Raw genomic sequence first — 25322 nt, forward strand, 5'->3', positions numbered from 1 at the left:
TAAGTAAAATTATAATTTTGTAATTTATTTTGAAATTATTTATCTAACTTTTAATTTATTTTGAAATTATATATCTAATTATTTAATTAATTTTTAAATTACTAAATTTGTTAATATTAAATAAAATTATAATTTTTTAATTCATTTATCTAAATTTGTAATTTATTTTGAAATTATTTATCTAACTTGTAATTTATTTTTAAATTACTAAATTTGTTAATATTAAATTAAATTATAATTTTGTAATTTATTTTGAAATTATTTATGTAACTTTTAATTTATTTTGAAATTATATATATAATTATTTAATTTATTTTTAAATTACTAAATTTGTTAATATTAAATAAAATTATAATTTTTTTAATTCATTTATCTAAATTTGTAATTTATTTTGAAATTATTTATATAACTTTTAATTTATTTTTAAATTACTAAATTTGTTAATATTAAATTAAATTATAATTTTGTAATTTACTTTGAAATTATTTATCTAACTTTTAATTTATTTTGAAATTATTTATCTAATTATTTAATTTATTTTCAAATTACTAAATTTGTTAATATTAAATTAAATTATAATTTTGTAATTTATTTTGAAATTATTTATCTAACTTTTAATTTATTTTTAAATTACTAAATTTATTAATATTAAATTAAAGTATAATTTTGTAATTTATTTTGAAATTATTTATCTAACTTTTAATTTATTTTGAAATTATATATCTAATTATTTAATTTATTTTTAAATTACTAAATTAGTTAATATTAAATAAAATTATAATTTTTTAATTCATTTTTCTAAATTTGTAATTTATTTTGAAATTATTTATCTAACTTTTAATTTATTTTTAAATTACTAAATTTGTTAATATTAAATTAAATTATAATTTTGTAATTTATTTTGAAATTATTTATATAACTTTAAATTTATTTTGAAATTATTTATCTAATTATTTAATTTATTTTCAAATTATTAAATTTTTTAATATTAAATTAAATTAAAATTTTGTAATTTATTTTTAAATTATTTATCTAATTTGTAATTTATTTTTAAATTACTAAATTTTTTAATATTAAATTAAATTATAATTTTGCAATTTATTTTGAAATTATTTATCTAACTTTTAATTTATTTTGAAATTAAATATCTAATTATTTAATTTATATTTAAATTACTAAATTTGTTAATATTAAATAATATTATAATTTTTTAATTCATTTATCTAAATTTGTAATTTATTTTGAAATTATTTATCTAACTTTTAATTTATTTTTAAATTACTAAATTTGTTAATATTAAATTAAATTATAATTTTGTAATTTATTTTGAAATTATTTATCTAACTTTTTATTTATTTTGAAATTATATATCTAATTATTTAATTTATTTTTAAATTACTAAATTTGTTAATATTAAATAAAATTATAATTTTTTAATTCATTTTTCTAAATTTGTAATTTATTTTGAAATTATTTATCTAACTTTTAATTTATTTTGAAATTATTTATCTAATTATTTAATTTATTTTCAAATTACTAAATTTGTTAATATTAAATTAAATTAAAATGTTGTAATTTATTTTGAAATTATTTATCTAACTTGTAATTTATTTTTAAATTACTAAATTTGTTAATATTAAATTAAATTATAATTTTGTAATTTATTTTGAAATTATTTATCTATCTTTTAATTTATTTTAAAATTATATATCTAATTATTTAATTTATTTTTAAATTACTAAATTTGTTAATATTAAATAAAATTATAATTTTTTTTAATTCATTTATCTAAATTTGTAATTTATTTTGAAATTATTTATCTAACTTTTAATTTATTTTTAAATTACTAAATTTGTTAATATTAAATTAAATTATAATTTTGTAATTTATTTTGAAATTATTTATCTAACTTTTAATTTATTTTCAAATTACTAAATTTGTTAATATTAAATTAAAATAAAATTTTGTAATTTATTTTGAAATTATTTATCTAACTTTTAATTTATTTTCAAATTACTAAATTTGTTAATATTAAATTAAATTATAATTTAGTAATTTATTTTGAAATTATTTATCTAACTTTTAATTTATTTTGAAATTATTTATCTAATTATTTAATTTATTTTCAAATTATTAAATTTGTTAATATTAAATTAAATTAAAATTTTGTAATTTATTTTGAAATTATTTATCTAACTTTTAATTTATTTTTAAATTACTAAATTTGTTAATATTAAATTAAATTATAATTTTGTAATTTATTTTGAAATTATTTATCTAACTTTTAATTTATTTTCAAATTATATATCTAATTATTTAATTTATTTTTAAATTACTAAATTTGTTAATATTAAATAAAATTATAATTTTTTAATTCATTTATCTAAATTTGTAATTTATTTTGAAATTATTTAATTAACTTCTAATTTATTTTTAAATTACTAAATTTGTTAATATTAAATTAAATTATAATTTTGTAATTTATTTTGAAATTATTTATCTAACTTTTAATTTATTTTGAAATTATATATCTAATTATTTAATTTATTTTTAAATTACTAAATTTCTTAATATTAAATAAAATTATAATTTTTTAATTCATTTATCTAAATTTATAATTTATTTTGAAATTGTTTATCTAACTTTTAATTTATATTTAAATTACTAAATTTGTTAATATTAAATTATAAATTTTCACTTTATTTTAAAATTATTAAATTGTTAATATTAAATTAAATTATTTATCTAATATTTAAATTTATTCTTTAATTTATTTTGTTAATTCTAAGTATTCAATGTCTTATTTATTATATTATTATTTATTTAGTCATCCAACTCTACCAAAATTTCGGCAACATAACATCTCTATTATAACATATCCCAAAAATTTAAAACCCTACAAAAAACACTCAGAAAATTCCTAGAACATTCACAATATACATATTATTAATCAAATTTAAATACTAACACATGCTACAATTTTATACACATATATAAATATATCAATAAACACATCTTACTTTGTACACACATTCACATATTAATTATATTAATTAAACCAATAACATAATTAAAAAATAAATACCTTGATGCCACAAAATTATATTATACCCCAGTGACCGAATTTCCAAGAGATGCTCCTTCAATTTCTACACAAAATCAACCCAAATATTAGTTAAACTTAATTTATTTTGATCATTAAAATCAATAAATATGCATTTTTCACCACTAATCACCCCGCGACAAAATTCTAAATTTTTGGGACCAACTACCATTTTGCTCCTTTTGGTTAAAAATCTGTGACCATTTGTAACCATTTGAACACATTGACCACATGCACACGTGACCACCCATGGTCACCATCTTCACACATACCTTTGGCCTCTCCCTCACGTTTTGCCCGACCCAATGGTTCATCAACAAGGCACTCAAGGCTTCTCCTCTACACCACCACAACCATCCTCTCAGCCACCACAACCACCCCATCACCACCACCGGCCTCTCCTCCCCTCCACCGTCGGCCATGGAGCCAAGACTCCATAACCGCCCCTACCAAGCATCAACCATCACCAAACACATCAAACTTCTAGCCCTATTATATTAAACCATCCCCAACACCCTAATGAGTGTTTCTAGTCTCAACATAGTGATTTAAATTACACCAAACAACCCAGAATTTTAGCCAAGTCTAAGCAACGAAAATGAAAAAAAAAACAGAACCGTAAACTACGAAGGAAATCTATGAATATATAACTCTTACGAAGGAAATCTATGAATATATAACTCTTACTTTGGCCGGTTCTTGGTGTGTTCTTTCTTCTTCCCAACTTAGTACAAAACACTATGAACACAACAAGACCATTTGATATGAATTTAGAACTCAGAATCTAAGAGAAAAATTAACCCAAAGTAGGTTCGGACTTACGTTATTTTTGTATAGGCTATTCTTGCACCGAACCCTCAAAACACTTCCTTCTCTTGCTTTCTTCTACAATCAAACAGAGGTTATATATATATAGAATGGGTTAGTTTTATTTATATATTATACATATATATAAAAAAATATATAAAAGCTGAGAGGTTACCTGTGTTGTGGCCGACCGTCTGGAGAGAGAGCCGAGAGGGAGTCTGAGCCACGAGGGAGCAAGGTTGGAGGTTCGGCCTGGGTCTTGGGGTTGTGTCGGACAGGTTGGAGGTTCACTGATGGTGGTTCGACTTGAGGTTGGGAGAAGGATGATGGTGGTTCGGCCTAGGGTTGGGAGACAAGGATGATGATGGGGCGGCTGATGGTGGTTCGGCTGATGGGGTTGGAGAGGGTATGGAAAGGGAGGGAAGAGGGGCGGCTGAAAAATTTCAGAGTGAAATGAGTGAAGCCCCTAATATTAGAACATGTGTCAAAATTATTCTTATTAGGGGCGATGTGTCAGAACATTAGGGGCAACACACGTCGCCCCTAATATTAGAACATGTGTCAAAAATGGAAATATTAGGGGCGATATGTGTCGGCCCTAATATTAGAACATGTATCAAAATTAATCTTATCAGGGGCAATGTTTCAGAACATTAGGGGTGACACATGTCGCCCCTAATATTAGAATATGTGTCAAAAATGGAAATATTAGGGGCGACACGTGTCTCCCATAATATTAGAATATGTGTCAAAATTATTCTTATCAGGGATGTTTTGTCAGAATATCAGGGGCGACACATGTCGCCCCTAATATTTAGAGTAGCTGCCAAAAATGATATATATCTCGGGCGACGTGTTAGAATATTAGGGGCGACTGCCAACCTGTCGCCCCTAATATTTCCTATATTAGGGGCGACATAGTGTCGACCCTGATATTGTCACCCCTAAAGCCAATTTTTCTTGTAGTGCAACACCAACAATTCAAACAACATACAGGTTTTCATCCATATATCACCGCAGTACACATAATTCTTAGAACCTACTTCACTAAGACATGCAAGTTTTCAGCCTTCCGTTATCACCACAGAACACAGAATTCCCAAAACCTACTTCACTACGGATGAATATGTAAGATATTCAAACTCCACTAAAGTTATACAAATTCTATTAAAAATTATAAAAGATTGAAAATTAAAAAAAAAAAAACCAAATACAACATAAATCTTGCAATTAGCTACCAATCCAATACTTTAAAAGAATCACTAAAGCATTTATAAAGTATAAACACATTATAAAGACTATCACTCAAAAATCATAAACACATTAGTGAGCCACAAAGTTGATATTATATTGCATGCACTTCATTTTTCCTTCAACTTGTTTTAAATTTTGTACCTTATATAGATTCTTCTTCCCTATATACAATAATAAAAATGAAACTTTATACAAAGAACATAAATTTTCTAATCTCAAACTAAGTAAATTAAATATGTTAGAGAGAATACATATAGACTTAATATATGTATATAGTATATGGAAACTTGCAAGTGATCGTAAACTAAGCAAGTATATCATTTTAACTAAGGCATTCAAATAAGTTTTCCGAAAGAGACATGAACTGAATTTCAAACGCAGAGTATCACATCAACATTATGTGTAAATAAATAATATTATTACAAGATAACATATAAGATTTTGTTGGTGAAAAAAGGCATAAGCCACCACGGCTGTGCTATATTATCATTTCAATATGAGATTTAACTAATTCAAGCCATTAACTAATAAATACATACATTGCCATCATTGACAATAAGCAAAAGTAATAACACTTCAAATTGATGCTTTTTACAATTATCTCTCCTACAAATTAAAAAATGTACTGAAGTACTCGTTAGAATATATCACAGTAACACTCGAAACAAAACGAATAGAAGAAACCTGCTATAGAAGCCATGTATCCAAAGTGTACAACATATATGTGTTTCATGATTTTGAAAAGTAGAAGCAACAACACACACATGGTTCATTGAGGTATTTTTCACAAACACAAGGTTTGCATTGTATCCGTTTACACTACTACAAAACTGAGCTTTCCTGACACCCAATCACGACAGTTAAAACTCTGTTGACTGTCATAATTGCTTAACGAGACTCTACACCGACAGTTAAAAACTGTAGGCATAGAGACCAACGCCGACAACTAGTAACTGTCACTGTTGCTTTTGGCTGTCGCTATTGACTCCAATGCCGACAGTTAAAATGTGTCGCTATTGACCCCAACGCCGACAATTAATTCGAGACCAATGCCGACAGTTAAAATATGTCGCTAGTGACCCCAACGACGATAGTTAATTCAAGACCAATGCCGACAGTTAAACATTGTCGCTATTAACCCCAACGCCGACAGTTAATAAAAGTCCAATGCCGACAGTCATAAAATGTCGCCAAAATTCAAATAAAAAATTATAATTAATGAATAGTATAATTTTAATAATAAACTAAATTATGTAAATATATATTTATAAAAATTATATATTTATTAAAAACTTTTAAAACTAGATTTTTTTTTGTTTCTAAATTTTTCATATTATTAACTTTTGTATTCATAATCATTTTTATATCAAAATTTAAATTTATTATTCTTTAACATATTTATAAAATTAACTATATTATCAACTATATTATTCTTTAACATATTTATAAAATTTGTATTAGTTAAAAAAGAGTTTTATTAATTGGAAAAATATTGTAAAAAAATTAATGAATAGTATAATTTTAAAAATAAACTAAATTATGTAAATATATATTTATAAAAATTATGTATTTATTAAAAACTTTTAAAACTAGATTTTTTTTGTTTTTAAATTTTTCATATTATTAACTTTTGTATTTATAATAATTTTTATATCAAAATTTAAATTTATTATTCTTTAACATATTTATAAAATTAACTATATTATTCTTTAATATATTTATAAAATTTATATTAGTTAAAAAAGAATTATTTTATTAATTGGAAAAATATTATAAAAAAAATTAATATATAAATTTATTAGTTATAATTTTTTTATTAATATATATATTTAAATAATTGTTTTTATATAAAAACAGATCGGAGCAATGCCCACATTTAAAATATGTAGCTATTGGAAAACTCAAATTTTTGTAAGGGACAATGAAATATGTAGCTATATAAGTTGTTGACCCTTAACAAAAATTTCACTCTAAATAATTTCCCCCCATCTCTCTTTTTCCCCTTCCCTCTTTCTTTCCTTTTTCCCACTTCTCTCTTCCTCCATGTGCGAATTCTTCCAGCCGAACCTTTAGCCACATACGACGCCGTCGACGCTGAACCTTCAGCCACCTGCGACGGCCGAAGTCCACCAGCCACGCGTCGCCTACATCTCGAGAGTTTTGAGCCACCGCCTCCATTTTCAGTTGCCGCTGTCCATGGCTGTTCTCGTTGCCCCTCTGTATTCAAATCTATGAGGTATGTCTCTTCAATCAATTTCATATATATATATATATTTGTGTGTGATGATCATTCAATCCTCGTCCTCCTCACTGCTCTAGAACCTATCTTCTATGGAATTGTTTATAGTGTTTGTTTTAATGTATTGTTTGAATCTTAAGAAAACCATATGCAATTGCAGAAATTGACCCTAAAATTGTTTGATGAAATGTTAGAAAGAAAACCAAAATGGGCAGAGTGTGTTCGATAAAATTCTAAATAAAAATAATTTAAGCTCTTGTTTTTTTTCCCTTTAAATTTAAGTTCACTATGTAGTCGTTTGATTCCTTTACTCGTGAGATTATTGCAACTTCTATGATCATTATGTTATTTATGACCCTCCATGGATCTGAATCAAAGCTTGTGGAGACAATTATATTAACAGGGTGTTATTCTGATGATTATATATACGAAGAAATTGAAGCATCAGATTATATATACGAAGAAATTGAAGCGAAACATTTTGGTGTAGTAAAAACCAATTAAGCGAAATTCTTTTCATAATCTTGCACTGAATAATGAATGATATTATTCTGTTGTTCATACTTGATTACCGTTAAATGATTATTCAACTACAAGTCATATGTTAATATGTAGTGATATGAAAGCTGCACATATTTATTAAAGGAGAAAATATGATGAGACAATCATCATTGCTTATGATATATGTGTGGTCTTTATCTAAGAGCACTCACTATTATCTAACTTGATTGTGCGGAAAACAGGGTTTATAAATTTTTTTATTACAACCAATTATGCGTAAGTTCCATTATTATTGTACTTATCATATCATCAAAAGCTCTTTTGACAAATGTCAACATTAGCTAAAATTGACGTCCAATTGTGATTTATCACAGTGGCCAGCGCCTGATCACTACAAGAATAAGTACTAAATATCATAGTAAAATATTACACGTTTTTAAGAGTGTTACTACTGATTTGCTAAATAAAAAAACATGGAGCCAAAAGGGAATGGAATTCCGGAGCTGGTTGAATTAGTAATGGCACCTTTAGTCTATTTTTTCCCCTATTATTTTTCACTCAACATTCTCATTTTCTATCTTTTATTTCAGGACATTTCTCCCTAAAAAGAGTGCTCCCTCTCGTAGTGAGGTTAGTTCCTTTACAACTTATGGTTTTTGTGGATGCCAAAAATCCACCAAATAAGAAATCTCTAGTCTACAAAGGGATAAATGCCACTTAATCATGCAATTGGACTCGTGCCTGTAGGCCTTTTTTGAATACAGGAGATTGTCTCATGAGAAGGGCTCAAAATCTCACCAAGGGAAAATATGAGATCAACGCCATGAAGCCCCCATTTACACGACATAGAAGCCATGGCCTCGCTTGGCCAGTCAGGCACGGACACTATTGGCCTCGCTCGGCCACGCCCCGCGCGCACCAGGTGGCCTCGCCCGGCCACGCCTGCGCGCATCTGGCGGCCTCGCCCGGCCACGCCCGTGCGCACCTGACGGCCTCGCCCGGCCACGCCCTCGCACACCTGACAGCCTCGCTCGGCCACGCCCGCGCACCCCTGACGGCCTCGCTCGGCCACGCCCGTGCGCACCTGGCGGCCTCGCTCGGCCACGCCTGTGCGCACCAAGTGGCCTCGCCATCTAGGCCCCGTGGTGGCCTCGCCCATGCCCATGGAATGGCCTCGCCATCTAGGCCCTGTGGTGGCCTCGTCCATGCCCACGGAGTGGCCTCGCCATCTAGGCCCCGTGGTGGCCTCGTCCATGCCCACGAAGTGGCCTCGCCATCTAGGCCCTGTGGTGGCCTCGCCCATGCCCACGGAGTGGCCTCGCCATCTAGGCCCCGTGGTGGCCTCGCCCACGCCCACGCCCACGGAGTGGCCTCGCCATCTAGGCCCCGTGGTGGCCTCGTCCATGCCCACGGAGTGGCCTCGCCATCTAGGCCCCGTGGTGGCCTCGCCCACGCCCACGGAGTGGCCTCGCCATCTAGGCCCTGTGGTGGCCTCGCCATCTAGGCCTCATGGTGGCCTCGCCCATGGCCTCATGGGGGTCACATCCGCATCACACTCGGCCTCTTGAACAGCCAACAGAGCTGCGCCATCAGTAAGCCTTCCAAGGGGGCCTCGCGAAGGAATGAGAGCTACATCACCTAGTGGCCACGTGAGTAGAGCCATGCACCGAAGGTCCCATTCCTTACACCTTGAGACCCCTATGCTTAGAGGCTCCAGTACGAGTCGAATGGGACATACTTGTATGACCTAGTATTGAGTACGGACACCAGTACCAGTGGGACTGCTGGGATAAGAGTTATGGCCCGCACGTCTACGGCCAAAGGTTAGAGTCGACACCACTATCACCTGCGCCACTATGCCTGCCACCACTCATCAGACATGGGTACAGACAAGTAGTGGAGACATCCTCCTGACATCTGCTCTTGTACTGGATGTACGACCACAACCTCTGAAGCCACTCCCCTGACATAGTACTTATGTACTATTTTGTCCCAAGGGACCACCATGTATAAGGGGCCATTAGAGCCCAGCTATAAAAGGGGCTTGACCCCTCAGAATGAGGGGTTGGAAAATTCATTGTATGCAGAGGCTATTGAGAAATATACCAAGGCATGCTCCATTGTTTATCTGTGTTTACTTTTCTTTAAAGTTTATTCTTAGTTCTTATATAAACATCACCTGACTTACCTTTGAGTTTTCCGATCTAATTTCGTTGATGAGATTTCACCGTCAACAGTTTGGCGCCGTCTGTGGGAAGGACAAGCATCAAGCCAGTGTTCTTCCATCACTTCCAACAAAGAAAGATGCTAAGACGTTCAAAACGCCTACGGCAAATACAAGAGGTTGAGGTTCACCGAGACGAAGTATAGCGGAGGGCCTCCAAGAAAGACCCCCCTCCGCCCGAGCACGGAGGTGGGCCAGAAGAACCTCTTCCCCCAGGGGAGGAGAGGGAAGCATCGCCCCCAGCTATCCAGCCCAACGGAGGTCATTCAGAGCCACTAATGTATCCATTTAACCGGCCCCCGTTGACCCCACGCTCAGGCCACCAGGACCCCGGTCCCTCGACGCACTGGCCAGGCAAGGGTCCCGGGGTACGCTTGGTAAGCTCCAGCTCAAGGACGCGCTTCTACAAGGATGAGATTCACGAGTTGCATAAAAAGACTAGAAAGCTGGAAACCATGATAGAGAACATGCAGGAGGTTTTAAACGACCTACTGCGAGGGAAGTCAAGCATACCCCTCCCAAAGCGTAAAGGGAAGGAGTATGAAAAAGGGGAAAACACTGTCCCCATAAACGATGGGGGAACCCAACTTTCCACCAGTAAAACCCCCCATGCAAAGTACCATGGGGGACCTAGGCCGACGAAATGTCCCCAGGAGCATAGGCAGAGAGAAGATGATGGTCGTAAGAACGAGGCCGAAGTCCCCTCAAAAGAAGCACCCCCTGGCCTAAGAAAAGAGCTCCATGGGAAGAGGTCAGAAGTAAGACATGCACCCCCTGCGGTTCCCCCAAGGAACACGACCAAGGCAAGGGATCAACCCAAGAACCCACAAGACTCCTTATGCAAAAAGAGGAGGGGACTAGACACCAAAATGCGAAGCCCTCGGGGCAAGATCACCATTGTGCTTGGGGGGCACATGGATGACGAAGAATTCGACCATGACTCACCCTTCACAAGGGAGATTCAGGCTGAGCAAGTGCCCACTGGCTTCAGAGAGCCTCGCATGACTCCGTACGAGGGTACGACAGACCCAAAATATCACATAGACTCCTTCAATAACTTGATGAGGTTAAGAGGGGTCAACAACATGGCAAAGTGTCATTGCTTTGTTGTTACGCTTAAAGGAGTGGCGTACAAGTGGTTCAAGAGGTTAGGGCCAGGATTAATCGAGTCATGGCAACAATTCTCTGATGAATTTCTTCAGTAGCACCATGCAGCCTGTGATTACGTCATGCCAACTACCAACCTCGATAACATAAAACAAGGCGAGAATAAAAGTCTGAAGGACTACGTCCATAGGTTCAATATGGAGGCAACAAAGGTGTGAGATTTAACCAAAGCGGAGCTCAAGATGGTTATTACAGCCGGAGTTCGTCCAGGAAGCAAGTTATGGGGGAGCATGCTCAAAAGAGAAGTTTCGAATTTGGATGACTTTGAGAGAGAGAGCACAAAAGTACATACGTGTGGAAGAGGGCCATAAGAACTTCCATGTCGAAGAAAGCGAACCTTCCTCCAGTGGCCATACTACCAATACGTCTGGAGATTTCATATAGAAGGGGGCCTCGTGCTAGAGGGGTCGCGGACCATGTTTGAGATCGAACGAAGACCCTCTAGCCATGAAAGTCCCCACCCGAGGGGAAATCACCTCAAAAGTAGACGCCTCCAAAAAGGGTCTCCAAAGTAGACGCCTCCAAAAAGGGTCTCCAAAGTAGACGCCTCCAAAAAGGGTCTCCAAAGTAGACGCCTCCAAAAAGGGTCTCCAAAGTAGACGCCACCAAAAGGGGTCTCCAAAGTAGACACCTCCAAAAAAGGGTCTCCAAAGTAGACGCCTCCAAAAAGGGTCTCCAAAGTAGACGCCACCAAAAAGGGTCTCCAAAGTAGACACCTCCAAAAAAGGGTCTCCAAAGTAGACGCCTCCAAAAAGGGTCTCCAAAGTAGACGCCACCAAAAAGGGTCTCCAAAGTAGACGCTTGCAAAAAGGGTCTCAAAAGTAGACGCTATCCAAAAGGGTCTCAAAGTAGATGCTTCCGAAAAGGGTCTCAAAGAAGACGCTTGCAAAAAGGGGCTCAAAGAAGACGCTTGCAAAAATAGTACTATGCCTAATGACGAGAAGGACACTTCTCGCAAGATATAATAAGCGTGCGCGAAGATATATAAAAGGATAACTAGAACCCAAGGGGTCAATATATCTTTATAGGTGCAACTAAGGCGCACCATAGAGAGACCTACCGAACCCCCTTTCGCGTGGGTTCCAAAGGACCTCGAACATGATAAATATAAAAAAAAAAAAAAAGAAGAAGAAGAAGAATAAGAGAATAATAAAAGGGAACGGAAGAGTCTACAAGAACACCTAATCACTGCCCTGCCGCCGTCGCCTCCTAGTTTCAAACCCCATCAGTCGAGACTCTATTCTCTCCTATTCTTTGTGTGCTGAAAAATTTCTATGGAACCCTAAGTAAAAATCCCCAATTTCGAAAATGTTATAGTGTATTTATCAAATTTTAGTTAAAAGTCTTTAGGGCTCACTTTGAGAGTCCTTAACATTCTTTTAGGACACCCAAAGTGAGTCCTTAAATATCACCCCTCTTAAATTTTTTATTCAGGTTTTTTAGGACTCACATATATTTTTAGAACTTTCAATGAGAGTCTTAAAACCTCAAGAGATATTTTTTAGGACTTACATTTAGGTGCGTGTCCTAAAAAGGTGTCACGTAAAGTGTATTTTGTAGTAGTGTCTTCACAAATAGAGGCATCACCATTTACATCCACCATAGTCAGCCCTACAATGGTACCAGCTAAGGTTTTCCAGTCCAAGGTCAACACTTCAATCAAGCCATTATGACCCAGAACAACAACTTCCAGCAAATGCAACAATTTATGCAAGCTACAAATCCGAACATCGAAGCACCACAATTTCAGTCTGTGAACTTGGTCATGAATATGACATAGTCCATGATGGCGAATTTTCTAGGCTCGAGTCAATTTCCACCACTGCAGCCCGATGATGATGACAACTTTGGAATTAATTTAGATGACATTTAGTTTGGTTATATTATTCTTTTAAATTTATTAATATTTTGTGTTATTTTTTTTTTTTACATTTTGGAGAGTATACTACTTATGTTTGTAACAAATTTTTTTTTATCTTGATATCATATTAATATTAAATATTATTTTATTAATAATAAATTGGTTTATATTATTTAATTAATATTTAATATTTTATTAAATAAATTTTAATTAATATAATTAATTAAGTTTTCTTAAAAAAATTATACACCTACAGCGACGATATATCGTCGCAATAGGGTGCTCGCTGAATACGAAAATCTGAGATTTCGTGACCCTACAACAACGACATGTCGTCACTGCAGGTATATAATCCCAAACACTCCAAAACGACGAAAGACATGTTGTGGCTGTAGTAAAACCATACTGCGATGATTGTGTTTTGCCGTTACTGTAAGTCAACACATACAGACCTACAGCGACACCGTTTTGGCGACGACATGTTGTCGTTGTAAACCTACAACGACGACAAAAATCATCATTGTAGACCTATTTTCTTTAGTGATTTAGCTTAAACAAAAAAAAAAAGTAAATGGTATAGTCCCTTTAATAAATCAAAATTTGAAAAATAATAAAATTAAATAGTATTTGATTTATTTTAACTGATGAAGATTTTTTTTCTATTTTTGGTAATTGTTTAGAACTTTTATAATAAACTTGTAAGATTTTAATTTAATTTCAAGAAGGGAGTCAATTAGGTATTATCACATATGTCCTAAGATTTTTTTTTAACAAAGGGGTACTAGCATTCGTACCAAAATATTAATAAGATGAATTTTGATGACAATTTTTTTTAATTTGATATGTAAATACAATAATTTGTAAAAATTTAGAATGTACATTGCAAATATTTCAACAAGAAATTTTGCCACCCCCTTCATCCAAGACCTGGGTTTATAAAATACTTTTGAGGTTGAATTTTGTAGATTTTTATTCATTATTAGTACTTAATTAAAAAAAACTTTCTACTTTAATTTTTTGTTTTAGTTACTGAAAATTTACCCTTTTCTTCTTATTTAAATTAATAAATTTTTCCTTATTTGTGATTTAGCAGGACATTACGTACAGCGTAATTGATTAGATTTGATAAGTCAAGTGTTTTTTTTCCAGTACTATTGTTTTTAGCAAAACACATATAATTTATTGCTATTTCTTTCTGAACCTGCCAAACACTTATATAATTTATATAGCCATAATTGTGAGGTGGTTGAAACTCTAACTGAGTTGAAATTAAGTGGAAAAGAGTGTCAACACTGAAGACACAACATAGCGTTGGATTGATGAGAACAGCAGCATGCATGGGTAGAAGACGTACTAATATTAATTAAGTAAAGCTATTAAGTAACGTCACAGATCGCAATGCAATTGTGGGTTGTTTGATTTAAATATAAAATTAATTTAATGAAATTAAATGAACGCAACCATAAACTTGAGGTTATTAGACGCTGCTTCTACTTCTTCGGGAGGTATAATCAATAAGCCATGCAATATATCCCTAACTCTATACAACCGATCTCTTCACTACCATCTCTCACTCTATTCTCCATTATTATTGTACTATGTACATCTCTTCTCTCTTTTGTTTACAATAACCTAACAACAAAGGGTAAGAAAGAAAAAGGAAAATACCATATGTCTGCATGATATCAAAATGGAAATTGCAACATAGTGAATTTTTTTAATATGCCAACTTAAAGATTTCTTCCACTAATGTGCCGCTACCATATTTTGGACAAACATACCCCTGACATTCAAACACTCCCTATCTCTCTTAGCCCGAACTCTCTCTCTCTTTCTAATGTCTCTCATTCTTTCATTCTCTCTATCATTCTAATGTTGTAGTTCTAAAAAAACTTCTGAAACAGATATTTGAGTGAAAAGAAATAAACATTTCAGCGCAGAGCATCGAAATTACATTGAAATTGCGTCGATTTTGCATTGAAAAAATATCGTTTTGGCCAAAAAACAAGTTTTCATGATTGCATCGCAAAAGCATCGAAACACCATCGATTTTGCACTGAAATTGCATCGATTTTGCATCGAAAAAGCATCGTTTTGGCCAAAAATTAAGTTTCATGATTGCATCGCAAGAGCATCAAAATATCATTGATTTTGCATCTAAAAAGCATCGTTTTGGAAAAAAAATATATCAAGTTTTCATGACTGCATCGCAAGAACAAAGAAACACCATTGAAAATGATCAATTTTCGATGAGAAATCGATGGTGTTTCGATACTTTTGCAATGCAATAATGAAAACTTGATTTTTGGCCAAACCGATGCTTTTTCAATGCAATTTCGATGAAGAATCGATGTTGTTTCGATGCAATAATGAAAATTTGATTTTTTGCCAAAATGATGATTTTCGATGCAAAATCGATGGTGTTTCGATGCAACATCGATGGTTTTTCCATGCTTTTGCGATTCAATCATGAAAACTTGATTTTTGTCAAAAATGATGCTTTTTAGATGCAAAATTGATGCAATTTTGATGTTTTGTACTAAAATTTCACGACAACTTTCGAGATTCATATTTTTTCACTCAAATGTTTGTTTTAGATTTTTTTTTTAATTTTGTTATTTTTTCGAGATCTACAAAATTAGAATGAGAGTGAGAGTGTGAGAGAATGGGAAATGTTTGAGAGAGAGAGAGAATTCAGACTGAGAGAGAGAGAGTGTTTGAATGCTAAGGGTATTTTTTTCCAAAAAATTGAAACTGTCGTATATTTGGTATAGTAACTTATATTGACATTTAAAAAAAATACTATATTATAGAGCATATACCTTGAAATTTCCCGATCAAAATTATAACCACAGGCATTTAACCGTGAGTGATCTTGGGTTTCAAATCCCTCCAAAGGAAGGCCTAAAGGAGGAGTTCTTAGCCTTTGATACTATAAATATTATATATATATATATTGTTTATATTATATAGTATGATCCCTCGTACATTGAAGTGGTGTTTCTTGTCTCTTTGGTGGTGCCTGGCTCTCTTTTTCTTATGTTGCTATTAAAGTGTTTGCAAACAGTCACTGATCTAAGAGTACTATATTGTGCTATAATTAATGTAATATAAGTTGTTTGGATTTGTATTTCTTTGTATCTAGAGTTATTAATATAAATTATTAATTAAGCTAGTAAACCAACTTTTAAGAAAGAGATTATAACAACAATGAGTTAGTTTGTTCATAGTTAGATCATTTAGCGATGACAAATATACTAAATAAAAAGCTTAAATATCATTGCTCAATCTAGTGGTGATGATACACTAAATGAGTGAGGGAAATCACCCCATTAGACTTTTGAATTTTTTTATATATATCTATATATAGCCATACATATAATAAATAAGTAAAGTGTTGTTTTTTTTATTCAAATGAAGACTAAAAAAATGAACTCAATTTGTTTACAAAAGTCCAATCTACTAAATACAGAAATTGGGACTCAAATAAAGAAATGAAAAATTAATGATATATATTTATAGATAGATAAAGGAAATTGACGGCTAAATAGTTACTATTGAAGCACTTAAATAAGTAAGTGTTTTTTTACTGTAAAAACACCTTACATTAATAATTTGGTACTCCATAAGTATCTAGTATTTATTTTTTCATTAATTGTAGATGCGACAGTAATTAAATAAATTTAAAAAAAATCTAATTTAAAACCAGAATAAACTATTTAAAAAACATTTTAAAAATAAATATAATTTAAAATTAACTTAAACTTAAACTTAACCAAAAAACCTAAAGTAAACACATAGTCATCATCCTCATCAAAATTCATATCAACACAAACACAAATTTATACACAAATAAAAGAACCACAAATTTATAAACTAAATCAATCAACAATCAATAGCAAGAAATTCATTCAACATATTTACCATCTGAAACCAAAATCCAATCAAAACAACAATCAAACTTTTCCTTCAAATCAAAGTCTAAATCATACACTTAAACCACACCCAATAATCCAATCTCTGATTTGTGATTGAAAATTCAACAAACTGTCAAAACACAAATTACGAATATAACTAAATCTTAGATTCAAAATAAAATATGTTAAAACAAATTTTTTTTTTTAAAAAGACATCCTTAGCTTAGCTCTGTTGGCTTCTTTAACCCAAATGCAACCACGACCAGATCCTGCTCAGATTCAACGTCTTCTCCGGTGATCTAGCCCCACAATCCTAGATTTGCCAGATCCGTCGTTCACGACCATGACCCCATGGTTCAACAACCAAGAAACTTTTTGCTCTGGCGCTGACCATTTAACCCTGATGTCTCCATCCACTGTTTGCCTCCAACCCAACCACTGTCGACCTTAGATTTTCCCACCTCCGTGAAGAAGAAAAAAAAGCTCCATGGCTTGGGTTTATAAAGCATGAAGAAGAAGAAGAAGAAAGAAGAGCACGAGGAAGAAAGAAAGAGAAACAAAATATCAATTTTTTTTTAATTTTTCTACAGGAAAGTAGGTTTATTATGTTTTTACTTATTTATTTTAATTTTTAGAAATTTGAAATATTTTTCATAAAATTAGTTTTTAAACATTAAAAAATTATTTTAATTATTGCCACATAAACAATAAACAGAAAAGTTTAATGCCAAGTATATAGAGAGTACTAAATTTCCTATATAAGGTATTTTTACCGTAATAAACAAAATAAAAAAAACATGAATTTAAGTGCTTCAATTGTAACAACTTAGAAAAATAGATTAATTCCCTCCCCCCTCCCCAAATTATGGCCTTTGTAGAATCTTTCCCCTTGAACATTTTTGCATGGTGAAAATACCCCTGAACTATAACTACCATTGAAAATGTTCCCTTTAAGTTGTATTCCACTCATTTTATTAATGGTTTTCTAATGTGGCCACAAACATAGTTGCATTATGAGGGTTTATTTGATTGACTGAAACTAGCTTAAATAAAGTTTATTGGTACTAAACATACAAACATTAGCTCTAAGAATGTAGACATCTATGTTATGACTGGTTAAGGGGTATTACACAAGGTGGAGTAAATCCCTTAACAATTTCATATAATGGAGGTGTGAAATTTATAGTTTTGTGTCCAAAGTGGTACAACGAGAAATCTAAGTATGTCCAAAAAAATTGGGAGCGATTGGAGTTGTTTAAGGTAAATTCTGAACATGATGATTAGTGGGTAGGCGACATGTCGCAGGTTATGCTGCATCATGTTGACGGTTCCATGCAAACAAGCAACATAATGCCACAAATGAATAGGCGACATGTTGCCCATTGCTAGACAATAAGCCAATACAAGAAAAATGAGTTTTAGGGGCAACATTATTAGCAGAAAAAAATTGTCGCCCTTAGTAGTGCTATTAATAATGACCCCACTCATTTTGTGAATTTAAAACAGCACCAGTGGAAACACGTTAACACATTAGGAACGACATATCACCCATAATTTTGGAGGGTAAAATTGGCACATTAATAGAGGGGTGGAAAGAGGTTGGTGGGAAAAGCTTGTGTGAAACGTGGGGAAAAAGAACATTAGCACCGACCTTAACAATTTGTTATTTAACAGAGAACACCATCTTCAGATGCACCAAAGGAATTCGAGTGCTGATCATAAGTTGTTACAAAAGAAAAAGTTTCATTCGTGGTTTCATAAGATGGTAATTTGTACCTAGAATTTTTTTTTACTGAAATTGTACATTTTGTGTCGTTTAAATTTCTCATTCTAATATATTTTCTTCATTTTAAATATATGACTTGTGTTGACGCCATTCTTCATCAACTTAGAAATGTAGAGCAATTAAACACAATACCAGAGTAAAAAAATAATAATAGACACGACTTTTATGTGGTTCAGCAGTTAAATCTGCCTAGTCCACGAGTCGGTGTTATTCACTTTATGGAATTCTCTCAAAGCTTTCTGGAAGCAATTTTACAGAGTCTTCCTAATACAAATTTCAGTCCTTATAAATGAATTGCTCCACACTATTTATAGAGTGGTTTATCGAATATCTCCCCTCATATTTCGGGGAGTTATTATACAAATTAATTAAATAAATGCATATAGTTACTACGTACGCGTATAAATGCCATGATATTTGGGATTTAACAACAAATTAAAACCAATCCCTCAAATATAGGGATTTTATAACAATAAAGATGTTCACACTTAGCTTGCGACCTTGAACATTCAATTCACACGCCTTCAAGATCGATCAACCATCACGAGCTTGCTACCTCGGTTCGCCTCGACTTTTAACAAGTAACATGGTTCAGATCATCCTTTTCGAGCTCACAATGCCCGAGCTCGAATTGTCTTGTCTGATGGCAGGAGAGGAATCTGGGAATTTATACAAGTGTTGAACCACTGTCATTGTAGCTTCGAGCTTGACATATATTCTCGGAACACTTTTAAGACACATAGTTTCCAAGCTCACCAATTCTGATGTTGTCACACTTACTGCACAACAAGGCTGTTCTTGATATTTTTATTAAAGCTGATTGTGACGAACCTTCTTATTCCGAGCTTACACTTTACGAGCCTAACTTTCGAGATTGAAATTTCTATTCTCGAAATTTGGGTGTAACATTTTGCCCCCTCAAAAGTATCAGTTCGAATCCCATGAGAAGGAAACTTTTGAACTGCCTCTTCCAAAAATCGTTGGCATTTATCACATCGTTTGACATACTCGAACGCGTCTGCCTTGATTGTGGGCCAGAAATATCCCTGTCTTGTCACCTTTTTGGATAGACTATGCCCCCCAGTGTGATCCCCACAAAATCCTTTATGAATTTCTTCCAAAATTTTCTTCGCCTCGAGTGGAGTTACACATCGGAGTAATGGCATTGAATACCCTCTTCGATACAACCTTCCTTCCACAATAGTGTACATCGGGATCTGATACATCACCTTTCGAGCCTTGTTCCGTTCTACTAGGAGACTTTCGATTTCGAGGTAATCGATTATTGGGGTCATCCAAGTAGGTTGTGAGTCGATCATGTATACGTCCTCTTCATAAGGCTCGCTTATACTTGAAGTTGATAGAAACTCTACCGGGACAACGTTCAATGTATCGGGCTTGCTGGTTGTAGTGAGCCTAGCCAACGCGTCTGCATTTGAATTTTGTTCTCGGGGGACTTGCTCTATAGCGTAGAATTCAAACTGTCCGAGCGTAGTTTTTTATTTCTCTAGGTACGCGACCATTCTTATGCCCGAAGCTTGATATTCTCCCAAAACTTGGTTGACTACCAGTTGTGAGTTGCTATAGTAGTGTATAGCCTTTGCTTTGAGTTCCTTGGATATTTGAAGTCCTCCTAGTAATGCTTAGTATTTAGTCTCGTTATTCGACACTTCGAAGTTGAACCTTAAAGTGGAGTGGAATCAATTTCCTACTGGGGTAATCAGTATAATGCTTACCTCCGATCTGTTTTCATTGGAGGATCCATCGACATAAAGTTTCCACAACTTGTGGGCTAGGGTTACAACTTCATCATTTGACATTCCAGTACACTCCACAATGAAATCCGCCAGGGCCTATCCCTTGATGGTCGTTCTCGGGTGGTATGTGATCTCGAATTGTCCGAGTTTGACATCCCACTTTAACAATCTTCCGGATGCCTCTAGTTTGGACAAAACTTGTCTTAGTAGCTGCTCAGTTAGCACATGAATAGGATGTGCTTAGAAGTAGGGTCGGAGCTTTCAAGATGAATGTATCAGGCTAAGAGCCAGTTTTTCCATTAACGAGTATCTCGATTCTGCCCCCAGTAATCTTTTGCTGACATAGTACACGGGCTTTTGTACTTTTTTCTCTTCTCAGACGAGCACCGCACTAATGGCATGTTCGGTTGTGGCAAGGTATAAATACAAAACCTCTCTCGTGACAGGTTTCGACAAGATTGGTTGTTTGGTGATGTGCTTCTTAAGGTTCTGAAATGCGAGCTCGCACTCCTCTGACCACTCAAATTCTTCCCCCTCTCAAAAGGTTGAAGAAAGGAAGACAACAATCTATAGGTTTCGAAATAAACCTACTCAATGTCGCCATTCGTCCAGTTAAGCTCTGGACATCCTTGTGCTTTCGAGGTGAGGGCATATCTATGAACGCCTTAATCTTGTCCAGATTAACCTCTATCCCTCGTGCATTTACTATAAACCCCAGGAACTTTCCCGAAGACACTCTGAACGAGCACTTTTGGGGGATATGTTTCATGTTGTACTTTCGAAGTATAGTAAAACATTCTGTGAGATCATTGACATTGTTATCGTTATGTTTCGATTTAACTAACATATCGTCAACATAAAATTCCATGTTATTTCCAATTTTCTCGGCAAACATCCTATTCACAAGCCTTTGGTATGTGGCCCCAACATTTTTGAGCCCGAAAGGCATGACATTGTAGTAATACAACCCTTTCTCGGTTACGAAGCTCGTATGTTCCTTATCTAGTGCATGCATGGCGGTCTGCATAGCAGTACAACCCACCAGGGACATACAAGATAGCTCGACTGAATGGAGAACTAATAAAAAACTAATGGAATGACGAACACCTTCGTTGGTACTATCAATGAAGCTGTTCAGCAACAACACAAGCTTTAATTTACAAATGTAGTATTTTCAAATTATCTATGTAACAACCATTGTGCTTCAATGAATGAATGAATTTAATTTCTTAAGTTTCACATAATTCTATAAATTTCTTTCAATAAGGGACTTGTCCTTTAGACCTGTCAACCCCATCGGATCATGTTTGATTCTGGTCCTTGAGGGACCTATCGACCCATACGATCCAAAAGAAAGGCAGGTCCTAGGACATTGTCGTCAAGTTATCAGATCATGTTCGATTCTGGTCCTTGAGGGACCTATTGACCCATAAGATTTGAACAAGAGACTGTTTCGAGGACCTTGTCACCAAACTATTTGATCATGTTCGATCCTGGTTCTTGAGGAACCTATCAACCCACACGATCAACAAGGGACAAGTTCTAGGACCTTGTCACCTAAATTATTTGATCATGTTCGATCCTGGTTCTTGAGGAACCTATCGACAGACAGGTCTGGTGGCCAAATTAATGGATCATGTTTGATCTTGGTTCTTGAGGATTCTATCGACCCATATGATCCAAAAGAGAGACAGGTCCTAAGACCTTGTCGCCAAATTAATGGATCATGTTCGATCTTGGTTCTTGAGGAGCCTATTGACCCATACGATCCAAAAGAGAGATAGGTCCTAGAACCTTGTCGCCAAATTAAAGGATCATGCTCAATCTTGGTTCTTGAGGAGCCTAACGACCCATACGATCCAAAAGAGAGACACATCCTAGGACCTTGTCGCCAAACTATTTGATCATGTTCAATCCTGGTTCTTGAGAGAGACAGGTCCTAGAACCTTGTTGTTGACCCTCAAATTGGTCAACGACACGAAGTCAGATAAACGGTATAAAATAAGATGAAAATGAGAAGAAATCTAGATGAAAAGATAAATGACACAAACAATTTATAGTGGTTCGACCCCAATAGAATGGTAATAACCTACGTCCACTTAGTGTTCTTATTGATGTAGTATTCCAAGAACAGTGATCAATGAACTAGGGTTCACAAGTTTCACTAAATCTCAGATAAATACAATTGTGATGGATAACAACACTCTTTTTCTCTCTTAGAACCTCTCAGCTCAAGCGTTCTCAAGCCAAATGTTCGAAATTCAAAAGTCCCTTCTCTTGAGCCCTTTAGTTCTTATTTATAGGCTCAAGGAGGTCTACATGGGCCAATGGGCCTTAATCACACTTAATACATGCGTATCTAAATAATAATGAAAATTACAATTAATACATAATTACAAGATTGCATATTTGAAGGAAATAATTGAGTATATTCGACCAGGGTGGTCGCCCATAATTATGATACTTGATAAGCCAATGATCTCCTGGTTGATGGCCGAGCAGGATATGCTCACTTAAAATTGTCACGTGCATCCCATGTGTAGATCAAGCCTGCCACGTCATCAGGTAGTCTGTTTTTGGGTAAACATTTGTCCCCTGAGTTTATTTTTCTGTGACCAGCATAAAGTAAACTTAAACGATCGACCTTCCACGTGACCTGTCAGAGCCGTCAATGCCTTTTTGAAAAAGGTAATCAATCATGTCATTGCAGTTTCCCAAAAAGCAATTTGATGGTTAACATATTTTTCCATGGCTTGAAAAGTCATCCCCCATCATTACCTTATTAATCGTGCCTCGATCAATATAAATAATCGTTCAATTTCACTTTTTACTTCTTACTCTCCTTTTTTTCCTCAAGAACACTGAAAAACGAAGCACGAAGAACCCAGACAACTCAAACGACTTCGGTGATCCGTGGAGTATCTGTCCAGCCACTTGAATCAATGTTCGTGAATTTATATCAATTTTTATCCAAGTAAGTTTCTTGAGCTTCTTTGTTTCTGAGATGCCATACAATAGTTATCCCTTGAGTTTTCTGACTTGTTGGTATTTGAGTTTCTGAATGTTCTTGAAAAAAAAAATGATTTGGGGTAATCGGGCTTGTAGGTAATAACATGATAGGATAGGGATAAAACACTAAATGAGGGTTAAGAATTGGTTTGGGAGTTAGGATTACTAATTAGGGCGCAAAATCGAAGTAAAAATTCAATTTTTAAGCACTCGAAAAAAACTGGGTTTTTCCCGTCCTCTCTCAGAGTCGAAAAGTTTTCCTTGAAAAACTTTCCACTTCTGCTTTTTAATCTATTTTCCAAGCTATTCGCATGCTATTTAGTGTTTACGTTATAATGCTGCTGGTCGTATGAAGGCTTAACTTTTATACACGAGCAACGTTATCCCAACATTTCCACTTCTTTAGTCTATTGGTTGTAGATTCTCATCTCCCCTTCTCTGTTCACAAATTTTCATGCACAACCCATGGGGAGGTGAGAGGCTGATCGACTATGATTTGCTCGCACTATTGTTCGAAGATCAAGAACAGTCATCGCTGCCATTCTCGGAAATTCCTTTTTCTTAACACAACCCCACAAACAGACCTTCGACAAGCCTAACCAATATGGTTCGAGTAAAATCTATTGCACAAAAAAGAAAAAGAAAATAACTCATCCTTCTACTAATCAACCTGCCCCTCAGGCTGAAGATCATCCAACCAACCCTCAACCTGCAAACACTTCCTCGCCTGAATTACAAACCAAAGCCCGACCTCGCGATGTCCTTAGGCCAGAGGTCGAATGGTATGTAACGCCTCATAGCATTATTACAGCTAGGATGGTAGGCAATTATCTCAAGAAGTACGACCTTCCTAGGATAACCCTCATCAAGCCTTCCATCGACCAATGGGCAAACCTACCTGGGGGCGCTTTCAGCGCCTGGTCGAGGTATCACATTGAGGTAGGGGCAACCTTGCCTCTGCATCCTTTCTTCCAGGGGGTGCCCAATTATTTTGAGGTTGCTCCTTTTCAAATCACCTAAATGGATATAGAGTACTCTCTGCCCTCTATATTCTCTACAACCACAAGAAGTGGCATGTACCTACGCCACATGAGATCAACTACTTGTTTGATCTTAAGTCTAACGCCAACCACAACAACACGGTATTCTTCCATTTCTACAATCAAGAATCGGCTCGCACCTTCCTATGTGACACTACCCACATGTCCAATGTGGGAAAGTACTTCCAGAAGTACTTCATAACAGTAGACCTGGTTGCCAATGTAATGCCCCAAATTTCCTAATAAGGTTTAGGACCTTGATTAGGAGGTCGGGATGGCCATAATTGATTTATTGTGTTATTAAATGATAATATGCATGTTTAGGTGTATTAAATATGCATGTGAACTCATTCTTGAGTAATTGGGTGATTTTTATATTTTGGACATTTCGGGCATATTTGGCATATATGTGGTATGTGTGTGGTGCTTTATTGTTGTTTGTTTATGCCAGGGTTACTCAACACAAGACGATCCTAGGAGGTATACTGGTGGGAAAGTCACAACGGGATTTGTTCTTGACTTGGAGTGAGTCAAGGGGTATTTAGAGCATTACCGGGTTATTGGGTAATGGGAATAAATATTTGGTGATAAATTGGGAGTTATTGAGATCAGGGAGAAATTTTGGAGGTTTTGACTATTTTTCCCCCGGGAGTGTTT

The 25322-nt window shown here is 34.4% G+C and overlaps 1 protein-coding gene across 5 annotated transcripts in view; it reads left to right on the top strand.

The window, feature by feature from the left end:
- Positions 1–7107: 7107 nt before the first annotated feature.
- Positions 7108–25322, top strand: part of LOC133818936 (uncharacterized) — a 43924-nt gene continuing 25709 nt past the window's right edge. For 2 of the 5 annotated variants that reach the window (XM_062252053.1, XM_062252052.1), the window contains exon 1: positions 7108–7400. Coding sequence is in view for 2 of the 5 variants with exons in the window: in XM_062252050.1 (XP_062108034.1) it covers positions 10407–11333 (927 nt within the window). In the remaining 3 variants the exon portion in view is untranslated. Of the gene's footprint in view, positions 7401–8494; positions 13272–25322 lie in introns of those variants that run through there. The other 3 variants (XM_062252050.1, XM_062252051.1, XM_062252049.1) reach the window with 3 other exon arrangements.

The sequence above is a fragment of the Humulus lupulus genome, chromosome 2, assembly GCF_963169125.1.
Source record: "Humulus lupulus chromosome 2, drHumLupu1.1, whole genome shotgun sequence".
NCBI lineage: Eukaryota > Viridiplantae > Streptophyta > Magnoliopsida > Rosales > Cannabaceae > Humulus > Humulus lupulus.